Source organism: Lolium rigidum, chromosome 6 (genome assembly GCF_022539505.1).
Source record: "Lolium rigidum isolate FL_2022 chromosome 6, APGP_CSIRO_Lrig_0.1, whole genome shotgun sequence".
NCBI classification, from domain to species: Eukaryota; Viridiplantae; Streptophyta; class Magnoliopsida; order Poales; family Poaceae; genus Lolium; species Lolium rigidum.
This window is the reverse complement of record NC_061513.1, coordinates 51,063,084-51,079,964: the sequence shown is the minus strand read 5'-3', so window position 1 is coordinate 51,079,964 and position 16,881 is coordinate 51,063,084. Positions and strand designations below refer to the sequence as shown.

Here is a 16,881-nt window from a genome sequence, read left to right as displayed (position 1 = left end):
TCGTGCCCAATAAGCTAAGTGTTCCTTTAATTTGCACAAAGTTGATTATCGTTTACTTTCGTCGCACCCGACATTTGGGGGCTGCGCGGCATATATTCACTTTACATATCATCGAATCTGAGCATCTGACACTGCATGCGAAAAAGAGAGTCAAGGGAAAGATAGAAAAAGTTTGTTTATTTGTGCAGGAGAAAGCAAATTTCAAAGTATATAAGAGAGAACCCGACGAAATCAAAATAGCACCCGGCGAGATCTTCTTCAGGGAGGAACCCGATAAAATCGTGAGAGAACCCGACAAAATTTTCTTCAAAAGAGAACCCGACGAAATTTTACTCAAGGAGGTCCCGAAAAATTATCCTCAAGAAGGTCCCGAAAAATTGTCCTCAAATAGAACCCGAAGAAATTTTCCTGAAGGAGGAACCCGAAGAATTGTCCTCAAAGAGGACCCGAAGAATTGTCCTCAAGGAGGACCCGAAGAAATTTTGCTGAGGGAGGAACTCGACGAAATTATCATCAAGGAGAAATCAAAAAAAAAAAAAAAAAAAAAAAGAGGAGTAGAAAAAAAAAGGGAGGAAAAAAAAGAGGATAGACAAATCTTCGGGTCCATTGACTCGTCATTTGTGCTGAGCAAGAGCATCGGCGATGTGCCTGACGACAATATAGAAGAACCAATATATTCGGCTGTCTCATCAAGCCCGAGAGAAAAATATAGAAGAACCCGCAAAATGGGTCATTGCATCAGCCGAACAAGGCACTCGACAATATATTCTCGGAACGCCAAAGTTGCGATCAATTTCTGAATGCCGCAAATTTGCGAAGGTAAGACCCCGGATCCGTTCTGCCGGGCGTGGCATCGCCGAAGACTGCGCTCTGCTACTTTTATCCGTATCACGCAGATACGAAGAAAAATCCTAACGGACGCGTTAGGTACCCGATAAATATGACTGGGACTCGACAGAATGGTAAGACCTTAAGCGGCACCTGTCGAAGTTTACACCAAGTATCCCGAGATCATGTCCAGGGACGTGATCTTGAAGTAGGTTTTTGCGGATTGCCACTAGAGCAGCTTAACTAGTACCCGATCCGTCGGATGAACTAGCCCCAATTACCATTATCCCCGTACAATATAGATATGGATGTCAAATAAAAATAGCAAAGACCTGGAGTCGATAAAAAGAGGGGATGTGCCAGGTTGATTATTGAGTAGTACAACTCGAGCCTATGCCTAGGTGCAAGCACCTGCTCATAGGCTCGGGGCTACTCTTATCGAGAGTATTGTTCATCCTCCCGATAAGATACAAGAAAGAGGAAAAATTGTGGTGTCGATTAAAGCAAGTTGAGCCTACACCCAAGTGCAAACACTTGGCTGTAGCCTCGGGGGCTACTCCCATCGGGAGCGCCGGTCGCGCACCCGATAGAAAATAACTTCGACAGCATCTACGACAATCAAGGTTTGTAGACTCAACTCGATTCTACGACTCGAGTGGAGCCTACTCCCATCGGGAGTGCTGGATTTCATTAAGTCCTCTAACAGGAGTGGATAAAAAAAAGGGGCTGCGCCCAGAAGTACAGTCAAATTCTTCATCGAGTAGTACAACTTGAATCTATGCCCAAGTGCAAGCACTTGCCCATAGACTCGGGGGCTACTCCCATCGGGAGCGCTGCCGCGCACCCGATAATTTCAAGAATCGTCGACATCATCTACGCTACACATGATCTACGACATGGACCTCGCCTTGTATTTTCTTCGACTTCGGAGATGGTTATGCTTGGAGTTTCTACGCAAGTCTTCGACTTCCCTATAAACTCGGGGGCTACTGACATGGGCATACCCTTCGGGTACCCATTATTAGTATACCTGGCTCGGCCCAATATGGAGAAGACCAAATATGGAGAAGGCCCAACAAGGCAACCCGAAGAAGTAGTCGACTAGGACTCTTGTAAAACCCTAGGCTGGTTGCATATATAAAGCTAGCCAGGGCACCCGAAATAAGGAGGAGAACAGATAGACAGAATATAGACAACATAGCTCCGCTACGGCGGCACCCCTGTAAACACATCTATGATCATATACTCGGATTGCTACCGAGCACGTAGGGATCCTCCACCGAGGGGACCCGAAGCTGGGTACGTCGTGTGCCTAATCTCGTCCCCGGAATCTCCATCGTCGCTCTCCCGAAACCCTAGTCTACAATACGTAGGCATTGCCGAGGTGATCCCTCGTCACTATGTGTGGTGAGTTTGGGCTCTATCCCATTATGGAGCTCAACAAGGACTACGACATCGGGTTGATTCAACAATTCTATGCCACCGTTCACTTTGCTCAAGATGAAGCTAGAACTTTCCGATGGATGACTCATGAAGTTCTTCTTGAGGCTAACTTGGCAAGCTTTGGACATGCTCTTGGATACCCTCGCCTTCCGAGCGTGGATGCAAATGGTTGGAGGTGTCATGATAGTTCATTTGCTCAAACAAGGGAAGTCTTGGAACACCTCTATATCACAGGTTGGGGTATTCCGGGCAAGAGTGCGGATCTTCTCCCTACTTGGGACATCATGCTTCGTGTCTACCGGGAAACCATTGGACCCAAGGGTGGCAACCTTGATGAGTTGCATTTATATGAAGCGGATCTTATGGCAAACTCATTTGCTAAGAAGGGCACCGGTGAGAGGCTTGATGTGATGGACTACATCTATCATGAGATGTGGTCATGTGTGATGGAGAAGAAGATTCCCTCATTTGCTCCTTTCATTATGAAGCTCATTGAAGACACTTGGGTTGCTACTTGTCCGGCTCCTATCCTTCACTCTATTCCTCTCAACATCACAACTCATGAAGTGAAGGTTCTTAGAACCAAGCGCCACAACTCGCCCATTGAAGATGTTCCTCCCATGGTTGAGAAGCCACCTAGATGGGCGTCTAAGCTTGCTCTCCGCATGCGTCAGATCTTTTGCCTCACCTCTGCAGTCAATCACCGTCAGTATCAGCAGCATGCAGAAGCCAAGAAGTCTCGGGTTCGTCAGAAGAGCATCATGAGGGCTCTTGATGTGGAAGTGTCTCCTCCCGGTTCCGAGGAGAATATCACTCCGGAGGCTGAGTGGGTTTCTCAGCATGGTGTTCCTCTCCCTCCAGATGGTCTCGAGATCGAGTCTCCTCCTCACACTCCACCCTACCCCGGCGCTCCATCGGATCTTCCTCCCGGTTGGGCTAACGCCGACCCTTGGGGCGTGTAGTTTCTCCTTTCCCTTTTTTGGTGCCTTGGTGCCAAAGGGGGAGAGTGAGACCTTATTAGGTTGCTCTCCGTTGGGTATTTGCATGGGGGAGTCACAAGCTCGTGTTGGCTTTGATTTTTATCGCGTGTGACTCCATTTATCTTGGTTGTGTCGAACTATGTTCTTAGTCTATTTGGTTTGTAAACTTTATCTATGTGTTTGGAACCTTATCTATGTGTATGGTAAACTCCGGATGTGAGTCTTCTATGGTTATCTATGTGTGCATGATCTTTTTATCTATATGCTTATCACTATGTTGTATTGCTAACCCATGGAAGACGGATGCAAGATATAGGGGGAGCTTCTTATGTACCAATGCTCATATATAGGGGGAGCTCCTCTATATCTCTCACATTCTTGTTGTTTACATTATTCATTCCTTGCAAATACTTGTGTTGTCATCAAACACCAAAAAGGGGGAGATTGAAAGAACATTTCCCGCCCTTTTGGGTTTTGTGTGTTTGATGTCAACACTAGGTATATTTTTATGTGTGTTGATGTAGACAGGTACAAGATTTCTGTGTATAAACATGGCTGATGAAGTGGACTGACAAAACTGAAGCTTTGTCTGGTTTTTCTCGTCGGGCGGAAGTTCAGGCCATTGCCTGCGGTACTTCCGCCCAGGAGCGGAAGTTCCGGCTACCACCAGCGGAAGTTCCGCCCTGTTTCTCCGCTCAGAAGACCCTCGGCGCCCCTCTCTGTTGAAGTTTCGTTTGCTGGCCGGAAGTTCCGGTGCAGCTGGCCAGAAGTTCCGGTCAGCGGAACTTCCGCCCAACTTCCGGGCAAGTTCCGGAAATGTCGAATTGTGGCTCAGTAATGTCCAGTATGGTTTTCACGGAATTCCGGAACTTGGCCGGAACTTCCGGTCGCCGGAACTTCCGCCCTAGTTCGGCCCCAATATCTTCTGACCTGGTCATCTGATGCAGGTTCTTCCCGGCGGAAGTTCCGGCCCTCCTGGCCGGTACTTCCGGTGCCAGCCGGAACTTCCGGCCCTCCTGGCCGGAACTTCCGGTGTTACTAAATTTCGTCCAAACGGTCAGATCTGAGAGCTCCAATCATATAAATAGCTCTCTTCTCCAAAGGGACAAGTCGCTCAATTATTGCACAAAAATCTGCCAAGTCTTCACCACCATTAGAGCCACCTCAAGAACACAAGATTTGCAAGATCTCCTTCCTCCCCCAACCAAAGCTCTTGATCTTTGGAGATTCGAAGGAGAAGACACCGATCTACATCCTCACCGAAGCGATTTTCATTTCCCCTCATTTGTTTGAGGGCCCTCTTGCTAGTGTTCCTTTTTGGTTCCCTAGTTGATTGTTGTTGATGTGTTGTTGTTGTTGATTGTTGTATTGTTATAGATTTGGGAGCCTCCAATTCGGTTGTGGATGTTTGCCCCAAGAACCTTGTAAAGGCCCGGTTTCCGCCTCGAGGAAATCCCTTAGTGGAAGTGGGCTAGGCCTTCGTGGCGTTGCCCATAGGAGATCTGAGTGAAGCCTTCGTGGTTGTTGGTTTGGCTTTCGTAGCAACCACGCTCCTCCAAACGTAGACGTACCTTCTTGCAAAGGAAGGGAACTACGGGAATCATCTCCGTGTCTCCGCGTGCTCCACTCTCGGTTACCTCTATCCTATTATATCTCCTATATATTGCGTAGCTATATCTTGCTAGGTTGGTTACCTTGTCATATAGGTAAATTCACTTAGTTGCATATCTAGAGAATTTACCTTTGTGTCAAGCCTAAATTGAAAAAGAACTAAAAATTGGTTAGCACCTATTCACCCCCCCTCTAGGTGCGGCATACGATCCTTTCACCAGTTGCTGTAGATCAAGATGGATGAAGTCCAGCCCAGGTAACAGGAGCCGGATCTCAACCGACCTATGAAGATAGTCAGATCTGTGAAGGCCCATGAAGTATTAGGATCCAATACGGCGCATAAGGAAAGGTGGATCTTTGACGTGCATGGCAATGTAATATTCCGTAATTAGGCATCTTGTATTCCGGCTAGGACTCTTCATGTAACCCTAGATCCGGGCGTCTTTATAAGCCGGATCCTGCGAGCCCTAGAGGCACAACCACAACTCATTGTAACAACGCGAAAGCGCCCAAATAGGCCATGTCATCGTGCAGGTGTTCCGAAGCTGGGTAAATCGCGTACCACCGTCCCGAGGACTCTCCGCCTGATGGCCCCTACTTCTTTTCCCCCTCGTGAGGATCCCTCCTCCGAGGTAATAGGCAACGACAGTGTATGATTCTGTCCGATTAGTCTGAATGGTGCTGACAAATTGTTCGATATAAAATTCATTACATCACTTGTTAATCTTAGGAAAATAATTGATACTCCGTTCGATCTATTTTAATTATTACCCGGTTGAAACAACAAAGAGGTCAAATATGAGGATTATGCCAATTAGAATAGATGCCCAAGGCCTAGCATGCGGTTTCATTTTACTTGCATACCATGTGATTTAGCACAGGTACATCCCAAGCAAACAAAGTGAGCCTATTTCATTTTGCACTTTGCTGAGAGCACACGCCCATAGGCAACCCAACCTGGACACTGTAAGTACAGGCCGAAAACGACAAAAACGGATTCGCAAAAAAAGTCAATAAAAACGATTATGTACCCTCAACAGAAACCTAGATCGACTGCAAGTTCCGCGCTCAACCTTGCCATTGTTCTGCCATCATAGATGGAAATCGTCTCCCTTAATTTATTGTTGGGATTGACAAAAAATTCCATAATACATAGAAGAACCTTCCTACTTCCCACTATTCTCATTTATTAATTATTAGTACGAGTAACAATTAATTAGAAGAATTGGTGGTTTACCCCAGTCTCTTTGTTACAGATTTTTTTAATACCTGCAACGCAGGGACAAATTTACTAGTCCTGACTTAAATCCATCCACGTCAGAAAAACACACTTAATTCTGATGGACCGCTCGGGACCATCAGGATTGTGTTACACCATCAGGAAATACTCGGTTTGGGGTAGTGTAAGCCCATAACGATGGTTATATAAGTGCTTTGTATCCACTTAGCACACACGACAGTCTCCACGAGTTAGACCAAAATTTAAAATCAAGCAAGAGGTGATTCAAAAATAAAAAGAATGATAAACCAGTGCGTAGAGGCATGGTTTTGATGCACTAACTAGGGGAAAAAAAATACCAAGCATGGTGTACCAATCATTTGGAGAAGCCCATCAAAAATTTTGGCACCAAAGAGAAGTTCACTTGCCTTTCTACGCAAGTGAGCTTGGTAAGTGCAACATCCATGTCAAAACTTGGAAACATGACTCCATCTTCGGTTATGAAAAATGCATCCCAATAACTTTGCAAACTATTTTTTTAGCTTCCACGCAAAATTGTGATATTGACAGAGAATTAGTGCCCAAATTCGTCTAAAAGGTAGTTTTTGTGTGAAGGTTAGTGCAAGATTAATGACAAAGTCTTCGAATCATGAGGCCATCGTCAGGCACGATACAGTAGATTGGAGCAACTTGTGCCGGCCGGCGCGTTTGCCGTCGTGTATGTACGTGCTGCATGCGTCCCCATCTGGCAACCAAGCGCCTTGCAAGCCTGGCCGAGCAAGCTAGTGATTGTGCGGGGCCGTAAACGGTAAGCACAACAGTCGCCATTGCCCAATTAGCATAACCGTTTTCGCTCTCAGCTCTCAAGTGGCACCATATGCAGACAAGCTAGCTAGCCAAAATGCCAACTCGTGACCGATCGAGAGCGAAAGGGACAGAATTCATGTCCAGAACATAGGGTGAAGCTTGCTGCAAAGGAAGATCGGCAACGAACAGAGCACTAATTATAGCTTATATACTACCGATCAGTCGTGATCAGGGTACGTTGTCACGAAGCATTTGTATCTGCTCTTAACTCTCGACCTTCTTTGGACTGTCAACAAGGAGTGCTAATTAATCACATATGGGGATCAGGAATAAAAGAGTTAGTGTAGCGTTTTCTTTGCATGATCCCGTGTAAATATCATCCAGACCGTGTTCAATCTTTCAGACTATGCATATGGAAGCTGTAGAAGTAGAGTCAAAAGGCTCCAATGCCGGCGATGACGATCGCCGGACGTCCAGTAAGGATGGCCGGAGCTCGTGGGGCTGCGCTTTCCTCCTCGGTAACACTTGCAGAATGAAGACTACTTTCCCGTTCTGTTTCGTATATGTAAGCCTAATGCTCGCGTGTTCGGCCATGCACGCACGGTGAGCAGTCAACACCTGCTTCCAGTACACCGCGTACTTCGGCTTGTCGACGAACCTGGTAAACTACCTCAAAGTCGAGCTGCACGCCGACAGCAAGTCCGCGGCCAACAGCGTCACCAACTGGGTGGGCACCAGTGCCATCACGCCGCTCGCCGCCGCCTTCCTCGCTGACTCCTTCCTCGGCAGATACTGGACCATCACCCTCTTCCTCGTCATCTCCGTTGCGGTACGTATCTGCGCCCGCTCCTCCACGAGCATGACCGTAGTAGCTCCGGCCAAGACAACAACGGCATATGGACATGCGCGCGCCGCCTTCGATCACCTTTATCATGCTGCCATGTTTAATCTGGACAGGGGTATGGGGTGGTGATGGCGAGCGCGTCGGCGGCGCTGCAGAGCGCGGTGTTCTACGCGGGTCTGTACCTGGTCGCGCTGGGCGGCGCGCTGCAGCCGGTCATGGCGTCGTTCGGCGCGGATCAGTTCGGCGACGACGAATCCGAGCGCGGGCGGAAGAGCTCCTTCTTCAACTGGTTCTATTTCTCCATCAATGTGGGCTGCCTCATCGGTGGCACCGTGCTGGTGTGGGTGCAGACCACGCACGGGTGGCGGCTCGGGTACGGCATCCCGGCGCTCCTCAGCGTGCTCGCTGTCGCGCTGTTCCTCGCCGGCACCCGCGAGTACCGGCGCCACCAGCCCCCCGGCGGCAGCCCGCTCACCAGGATCGCACAGGTGGTTGTCGCCGCAGCCAGGAAGGGCGACGTGGAGGTCCCGGACGACGTTGCGCTGCTCCATGAGTGCGACCGCGACGACGGCATGTCCGCGATACAGGGGAGCCGCCGCCTCCCGCACACCGACCAGTTCAGGTCAGTCAGCAAACGGTCAGTGCTGAATAGTCACTGCCGTCAAGGCATGCACGTAGCGCCCATGGCTAGTCTCTAGCGTAGCGCATCGTCTTCTACCCTAGAATAATATCCAAGGAAAGAAATATCATGCTAAATGAAATATGGTGATCCTTCTCTAAACGTTATGTAAGTTATAACGTGCTGATAGCGCGCTATTTTTCAAAATACCGTTTCACAAAAAATAGAAAATTGATATGTATAACATGTATATCAATGATTTCATTAGCTAAAAAATTATCCAGGGTAATACATGCATAACTAATTAACTAGTTTTGACTAGATTATATCAACACTTTTTTCCTTCCTCTCATAGAGACAAAACATGAATGATGAAGACAAGAATTACATAAGTGAACTGAACTAAGAAGTATAGAGTTGAACTGAACTAACAACTATAGAGCTAAATCATGGTGTTTACGGGCTACAGCTACCACTACTGATCTACCTTCATGTACTGGTCAAGTTGCAAGATAATTTGCAAGGATGAAACTAGATATGACTATCACGTGTTGCACAAGAGGTGGTGGCCTGGCGGTGAACACTAGCGTCAGATCGTGCTCCTGGTCGAGGCGCGCATCCTCCTGATGATTCTGATCGGGACATGCCACGTGGAGGCGGCCGGGCAGAGCTGAAGGAGAGTGGCACTATTGCTGTAGCCAATACCGCCATTACGCATGGGGAGTTGAAAGTGGCGACTGGTTGGTTGCCGATCTAGGATTGAGTGGAGCTAGGTTGAAATCAGGGCCTCGTGGGATATTGCTAGTTCCATAAGTTTTTTAATACGCTATAATGCTATGCCATTACAATAAAAAGCTAGCTTAGCACTGCTGATAGCGAGATTAGCGCCATAGCGAGCAAATTATGCATAGCGTAGCGTTCACCTTCTAAATACGGTAGATAGCCCGCACACAATACCGTTAGATTTTGTTTTAAAATATAATCTAGTTGTATACTCCAATCCTTCAGAAATTTAATATATATGATCATTCCGTTCTGAAATAGTCTACATTCTATTCTCAAAATTTATTCCAAAATAGTTAAAATTTTAGCTTTTAGTCAACAATAACACTGAAAACGAATGAGTTTGCTTATTTTATTGGGTGTTGTTATTTTTAATGTAGTTTGAATTGGTTGTTCACATACCTAAGTAGTACTAATAAATGTAGCACTAGTTTGTCTCATTTTTCTAGAATATACTATAAGATTATATCGAGTATCAAAAAAACCTCAAATGCATTTAAATTCAATTATACTAATTACTTTCAAACGGCGACAATAAGATGAGGCAATGACGACAGATTCCTTGTATCGCCCGAGCTCCTCTGATGTCAGGATACCGACGAAGATGAAGACAAACAGAATAGCAGCAGCGACCGAAGGAGATGTGGGAATGAGAAGAATTGGGGCGAGAGAGATGGGTGGAGAAATGCTACTATCCCGTGCATGGGACCACCTTCTCTCTCTTTCTTTTTTTCTTTTTTTTGTCGTTTAGATTCCCTCTCATCCATATAGTGCATCTATTTCTAAAACTTGAAATCTCTGCAGATTTTCTATCGTAAAATTAATTTGCAATCTGCTTACATATTTTAGTTCCTACTGAAAAGAGCTTCAAAATAACATCAATATTGAATATTTTTGACAGTTTTTGAAATCCACTTTTGAAACTTGATGAAACATGCATGTTGTTGCTTTGTGAAACTTGGTGAAATGTCTCTTTGAAACATTTTGATTCACTCTGTTTCAAACTAGGTTCATTAAAGTTACAAAATATTTATAAATTATCTCAGAGTCCAATTTAAAGATGCAATTTTTTGTTATCATTGTGTTTCAATGTGTTTTAAGATTTAATTTTCAATTTTAGCAAAAAAAAACCCTTTTAGGCTTGTTTGAAACATTTAATTGAAAGAAATACAAAGATTGAAACGAAATGTTAATAGATATGACGATTTCAATAGATATGACGATTTCAAATTAAATACTAGAAAGAAAATCAGTGTAGTAAGAGATGACTTGTATGGGGTAGTCTACAATAGCAAAATTCTATTGGTACGTGCACACAGGAGGTCCCGTGCACCCAACAATCGCCACTCTCGGAATGAGTGGGCAAACTGGTTTGTGCCGCTAATGGGGCGGATAGGGAAGGACAAGAGACCATTTTATGCCTAATTTTAGGGATTAAAATACGTTAAAAAGAAAGGCACATTTTCTGTTTGGAGAGCCACCGAACCATGTTTTTGGTCCGCGCAGACCAAACAGGCAAATATCTTAGACATCGGTCGTGTCTTTTGAAGTTGCCCTTACCGACACCGAGCTAATTTCACTTGCCCTACCATGCCGAATCTCAGAATACAAGCAAAGAATGTTTAGATTTCCGAATTTTGGATGCGCTTTTGTTCTTTAGTCATGACATCTGTTACTGAAACAAATCAGCACTTATGATGCATGGAAAAGTTGTGAGTGAGCACCATGACATGGCACAGCCATAATGTGGAAAAACAAGTTCAGAAATTTTATGTGCAATTTAAAATTTTCAAATATAAAAAAATATATATTTTTATTTTTATAAAAAATATGAAATATTTTTCTCGCATTATAGATGTTATGTTTGAGTAATCTGTAAAGTTTGAAATTCAAAGATTGTTTGATATCAGAGATAAAAAAAATTAGAAAGAGCTAGCGACGGATCTTGATCAACTACCAAGAGTCCATCTACAAGTGTGCAGTGTGGCCCTGAAAGTGCTCTCTCACGATGCATCATACTACATGTGGTGGATCTAGCCCAATATGCTAGAGTGGGGCGGGTCTAAATTGGGCTAGGCTTCTTTACAAATTTTCCTTTCTCCTATAGCTGTCTCCGCCACTTGATGCATGACATATTAGTAAACTAGTCTGTATTGCAGCTGTGGGTCGGGTGTTAATCGATCGATGACGCAGGTTCTTGGACAAGGCTGCGGTGGAGACGGCAGGCGACAAGGCGGGGCGGCAGACGAGTCCATGGCAGCTGTGCACGGTGACGCAGGTGGAGGAGCTCAAGTGCGTGCTGCAGATGCTCCCCGTGTGGGCGTGCGGAATCATCTTCGCTGCCGCCTACACACAGATGTCCACCACCTTCGTCCTGCAAGGCGATACGTTGGACCCACTCATCGGCAGCTTCCGCGTCCCGGCCGCCGTGCTATCCGTCTTCGGCACCCTCAGTGTCATGCTCTGGGTGCCCCTCTACGACTGCGCTGTCGTCCCACTCGCGAGCCGCCTCACGGGCTACCGCCACGGGTTCACGCAGCTAGCGCGGATTGGCGTCGGCTTCGTCGTCCTCACCGTCGCCATGCTGCTCGCCGGCGCGCTCGAGGTCGCCCGCCGCCGTGTCCTCGCGCACCATGGCACGTACGTCGGCGCGGACGGCGCGCGGTATGTGCCTATGTCAATCTTCTGGCAGGTACCGCAGTATGTGGTGGTGGGCGCGGCAGAGGTGTTCACATTCATTGGTCAGATGGAGTTCTTCTACGATCAGGCGCCGGACGCCATGCGGAGCATCTGCTCAGGCCTTGCCAAAGCGGCGTTCGCGCTGGGAAACTACGGCAGCTCGGCGCTCGTGGCCGTCGTGGTACACGCCACGGCGAGGGGCGGGAGTCCTGGGTGGATCCCCGATGATATCAACGATGGCCACCTCGACTACTTCTTCTGGCTGCTGGCCTTGCTCTGTGTCGGTAACTTTGGTGCCTACCTGATCGTAGCTCGGTGGTACAACTATAAGAACTTGGACCAAACTACTACTTGCTCCGTCCCATGAAGATAATATATATTCAATTTTTGACAAATCTCAGATAACTTTGATCAGACGAAGGAAATATTAGAGATCACCTAGACGTAAATTCGGAAGTAAATCTATATTAAGGTGAGATTTTTTTTCCTTTCGAAATGCTTGCCAAGTTTTCATGATTAGTTACTAGTGTTGCTTCTCCAAAAAAAACAAAAACGTGTGTTGCTTCTCTAATGTAGTGCTGCAAAGAGATTTCTACGTATATCCGAATGGAGGAAATCCCCGAGGGTAAACCTGACTAATTGGAGGGCACAAATCAAGAATTCTATTATTGTCCGTATGAGCTTCAAATATGGGTCGTCCAGCCTGGTCTCTATTAAAGAAGTTCGACATAACTTTTATATATTTGATTTTTGTTTAGGAGTCATATTTGGAGGAGGTGGTAGAAAAGGGACGCCACCAATCACCCCTTAAACGACCAATCCAATGTTTTACTGGACATCATTTAAGGGAAGATGGGATTTTTTTGCGAAGAAGGACCTGATTGCATTAAACAAGAGTCTTACAGACAAGCCCAGAAAACAAGAAAATTACAAAGACGCCCCTCCAAGCTCTGGCTTCGTCGTCCTCATCGAGCAAGCCGCTACACCGGCGAAACCCGCCGCATATCCTCCAAACCCTTGGACTGGGAGGATCCCCTTCGCGATCCGGAAGTCGACGTTCCTCGGTGCCTAAGCACCTCCACCCTGCGCGACAGACGGCGCCGCCATCTTTTTCAATAGCAACCAAACCTTCAAGATCTACAACTACCGGTGCCGCCACCTCTCGGCCACCGGCTAGGGGAACGCCCACTCGAAAGCTCCGCCGAGCCACAAGCGAGAAAAGGACGGCAGATCCGCAGCGAAGCTCCACCGAAGCCGCACCGACCGAGGAGAAGACCACCGCCTCCAAAAGCCACTCCGGCACCACCGCTTCCACCTCAGCGCCGCCGGCTGGCACCCCACGCACACCTAGGCTATATACATATCGGGATCCGCGGATTCCCCGTCCTCCCGCCGCCGGAGCGGCCGCCTGAAGGCGAGGAATCCAGCGAATCGCCGGCAGCGAGCTGACGCGCACGGGTTGGCCCAAAAAATGCCTGTTTTACTGTAGATGGGGAAAGGGAGAGGGAAGGGAAGATGGTATTTACACGGTAGGATAATTTTGGTGGAGAGAATGATGGGTTGGGGATTGGGCTTAACCCAAACAAAATAAGATGCGCCGATGCTGTAGGTTTCAGCCAATCCGAAGATTCTATGGGCCGTGAACAAACCTCCACGGGCTAACATGAAATGCGTAAGCGAACATTTGAGCACACACGTAACATCAGATTCTCAAAAAGACAAAAAGAATCTCTAGTGATGCAAAGAACCTCGTCCGTGCGACTACATTTGATCTTGCTCCTGAGGGAGTAATATATAGAAATAAATATTAGGTCCCTTTTTTATCTTAACTTGTTTGTCAGTCTCCTTTAATTATACTCCAAAAATCTGTAATAAAATAGCTCATGCTCTAGCAGCAATGGGAGCAAGTGCTCAAGCGTCCAGTCAAGTGTAGATGGATGAAATACCAAACAATTATTATGGTGCTGGTGGCCATCGATATGGTTGTGCCTGCTAACTAATGGAATAGCTTTGTTTGTAAAAAACCATTAGGAAAAATATGTATTACTACGTATGATAGCAAAGAAAAAAAACATTAGGAAAAATATGCATTACTCCTCTTGGCATCCGTCAATTTGGCGGGAGAAGATCTTTTACACGAGCACCATGTCTAAGGAAGAAGGGGCCAAGGGTCCGCCGCCCCCTAAGACCGCCATCGTGGGAAGCCACCGTCGGCGGGCTGCTGTGTCGGACCTATTTGGACGTGGGCATCGTGGTTGCCATCTCCTCTCCCTCGGGGCTTCTCTTCTTCATCAACATAATCACCAAGCCTTTGGTCCTCATGGACATGTGTGAGTAATTCCCCTTGTAGGTGTGGGGTGTAAGGGAATTGGATGAGATCTCTTGTGTAATGATGAATAGCTATCATAATTTGAGGTGCCTATCTTGTTGATGTTTGTGTATGATTGTAAATTCAATTTTTATGTTCTTAATGCTTCTTATTAGGGCCTGAGTAACATGGTTGATCTCTGTTTTTTATAAGATTACAATTTATAGTTTGTGTTTGATGTATGATTAGATGTATATTATGTAACCCATTATTGATTACAAGTTTTGATCCTTCTAGTATGATAGGGCATGTGAGGGGGAACATGGAATTAGTTGGAGTAACATGGTTGTATGGAACTGGACAATGACCAGAAATTTTGGACCCTACTATGGTTTTGTACCTTTCTATTGTTATCTCACTAAGAATAAATGAATGCGTGTTATAATCACCAAGTGCCAACAATGATGACCTCATATCTTTACGTGTAACATATTTTATATTCAACATCATATCATAGAAGCAAGTGCAATACTCTGTTCATCTTAAATCTAGTTTGCGGAGTTTTCGAGTATTAGTGAGATGTGTAGTATCATCTCAACCATATGATGTGATATCCATATGAGTACTTATCAAACACATATGAAGTTACATCAACAATATCTTTCTTGAACCTATTTGACTCCATCATGTTTATAAGAGAGCAGTAAAGTGAACCCATGAACCCATGTCTATTTTTAATCATAAGAAACACCTTTTACCTTTATTTACGCACCTTTACAATTTCAGCACTTATTTCATCCTAAAATATAAAACACATTTATCTTTCTTGCATTTAGTTCTATCACATAATCTACACCTCTACCATTACCATAATACTTTACTTTTGCATAGAATTTAGTTTACCTTTCATATTGAGTTTACTTTACTTACTTTGCAGCATATTTACTTTGTTTACTTTACTTTATTACTTGTTTTCAATTCTTATACTTTGTTTACTGCTCTAAAAACAACAAAGCTCTCTTTAAATTGCAGAATACTTCCCTGCATCTTTGCTTTAGCTTTAAACTCTCCAAATCAATCATCCTAGTTTATTTAGTTTGTTTAGTGCATAGATAATTAGAATAGTGACACTCTAATTTTAACAATAAAATACTTAGCCTGCCTTCAGCTCTTCGTGGGATCGATACTAATACTTACACTAAATATTTCAGAGATCCCCTACACTTGCAGGTATACGACGGTAGCACCGGCCTCCCCGGTAAGAAATTCTGGGCCTAAATTCTTTTTTATGAAAACTGCAATATCTTGAGAAAGAAAATTATGTTTAAGGTGAAACCAATTATATTGGAAAGATAACAACAACAGCTACCTCACAAGTGGGGAAGGTTTTTCCACCAATTTAGAGGTAGAACCTCTTAACAAGAATAATCAGTAAAAACTCTAATATAAAAATGTAACTATGTTTTCATATGGAATCCATTTTCAATGAACAAGGGCTTGTCATAAGAATAACCACAATCTCTTAAATATCACATGGATATGAACCAATAAACAACCAATAAAGATGAGGACAAGAATGCAAGAGTTTGATCCCTCTAGGAACGATACGATCAAGTTACCATTCGAGAGCCTCTTGATAGTAGGATACCGATCCTAAACCCGATATCCCAAACATTAAACTAGTAAACAACAAAACCTATCAAGCACAAACCTTTGCGATGCGCATATCACTTGAGCTTGATGATACAATCTTGTCCTCTTCAAGATGGAACATCTTTCTTGATTGTGTTTGCTTGATGAAATCTTGCGGATTGCCCCCATAATTCACTATGGGAAAGCATCTTCTTCGGGCATATCTTCAAATATCCACGATCAACATATGGATGGAAACCTTCTAGCATATGATCTCTTCGAGATGGATCATCTTGAACTTGAACTTAAACTTGCATTTCATTTCTTCCTTCTTCATTATGTTGATGTCTAGATGGTGCACATGAGATATCATTCCATCTTGTTATTCAAGACATACTTGGCATAGGCTCAACTCTCCCATGACCAATCTTCGGATCACTCGATGAACAACTTAGTCACCAGTTGATCTTCTTCACTTTCTTCTTATTTCAACCTTGAGGCCAACTCATGGTCCAAGCATTATGTACGTACAAATCCTACAAGTAAAACTGAATGACAACATTATTCTCCACATGGATTTTCATTAACTACCAAAATATCACATGGGGGCTCCATGTAGTTTTAACATGCCTTATTTATCCACTTTAGAAAATGCCGAAAGTAGTTTAAGGACATTCCCGGCCCGCATCTAGGCACTACTACCTCGCCACCTTCAATAGTTGTCGTTGGGAAAGGGAAGCAAGGAACAAAAGATCCATTGTTGTGGCTACCTTGTCTAGGCCTAGATGTGCAAACGGGTCCTCTTTCAAAGAAGTCGACAACCACGGTCACCGGCCATGAAACTCCCTGCAGCACACCACCCTCACATACCACATTAGTGAGGATCGCCACCACCGTATCGATTTAGTCCATGGCCACCTTGTTGGCAATATCCTCCATCTTGCGTGAGACACATCAGTTATGGACACCACTGGACCTGCAAGGAGAACCAACCCCCACCGCTCAACCGAGCGAGCTTCACTTGTCGGCGTCCTTTGGAGGTGGCGAGGGGAGCGAAGGAGGAGAATGAGGAGATGATGTCGATATTAAAAAAAAAATCCTCTACAATCCCCTGAGGATCGAGGACAT

At 45.2% G+C, this 16,881-nt stretch overlaps 1 protein-coding gene across 1 annotated transcript; it reads left to right on the top strand.

Moving 5' to 3' along the window:
• The first annotated feature begins 7,194 nt into the window (after positions 1–7,194).
• LOC124662588 (protein NRT1/ PTR FAMILY 8.2-like) lies at positions 7,195–13,302 on the top strand. The gene is made up of 5 exons (XM_047200405.1): positions 7,195–7,406; positions 7,500–7,717; positions 7,846–8,354; positions 11,328–12,146; positions 13,182–13,302. Exons 1-5 carry the CDS (start codon positions 7,295–7,297, stop codon positions 13,300–13,302), a joined length of 1,779 nt encoding a protein of 592 aa, XP_047056361.1. The 5' UTR covers positions 7,195–7,294.
• Positions 13,303–16,881: the final 3,579 nt, after the last annotated feature.

Coding starts and splice junctions, on each gene's coding strand:
- LOC124662588 (XM_047200405.1), top strand. CDS start 7,295: ATGCATATGGAAGCTGTAGAAGTAGAGTCAAAAGGCTCCAATGCCGGC. Junction 8,355..11,327: donor CCGCACACCGACCAGTTCAG/GTCAGTCAGCAA, acceptor TCGATGACGCAG/GTTCTTGGACAAGGCTGCGG. Junction 12,147..13,181: donor CGGTGGTACAACTATAAGAA/CTTGGACCAAAC, acceptor ATACATATCGGG/ATCCGCGGATTCCCCGTCCT.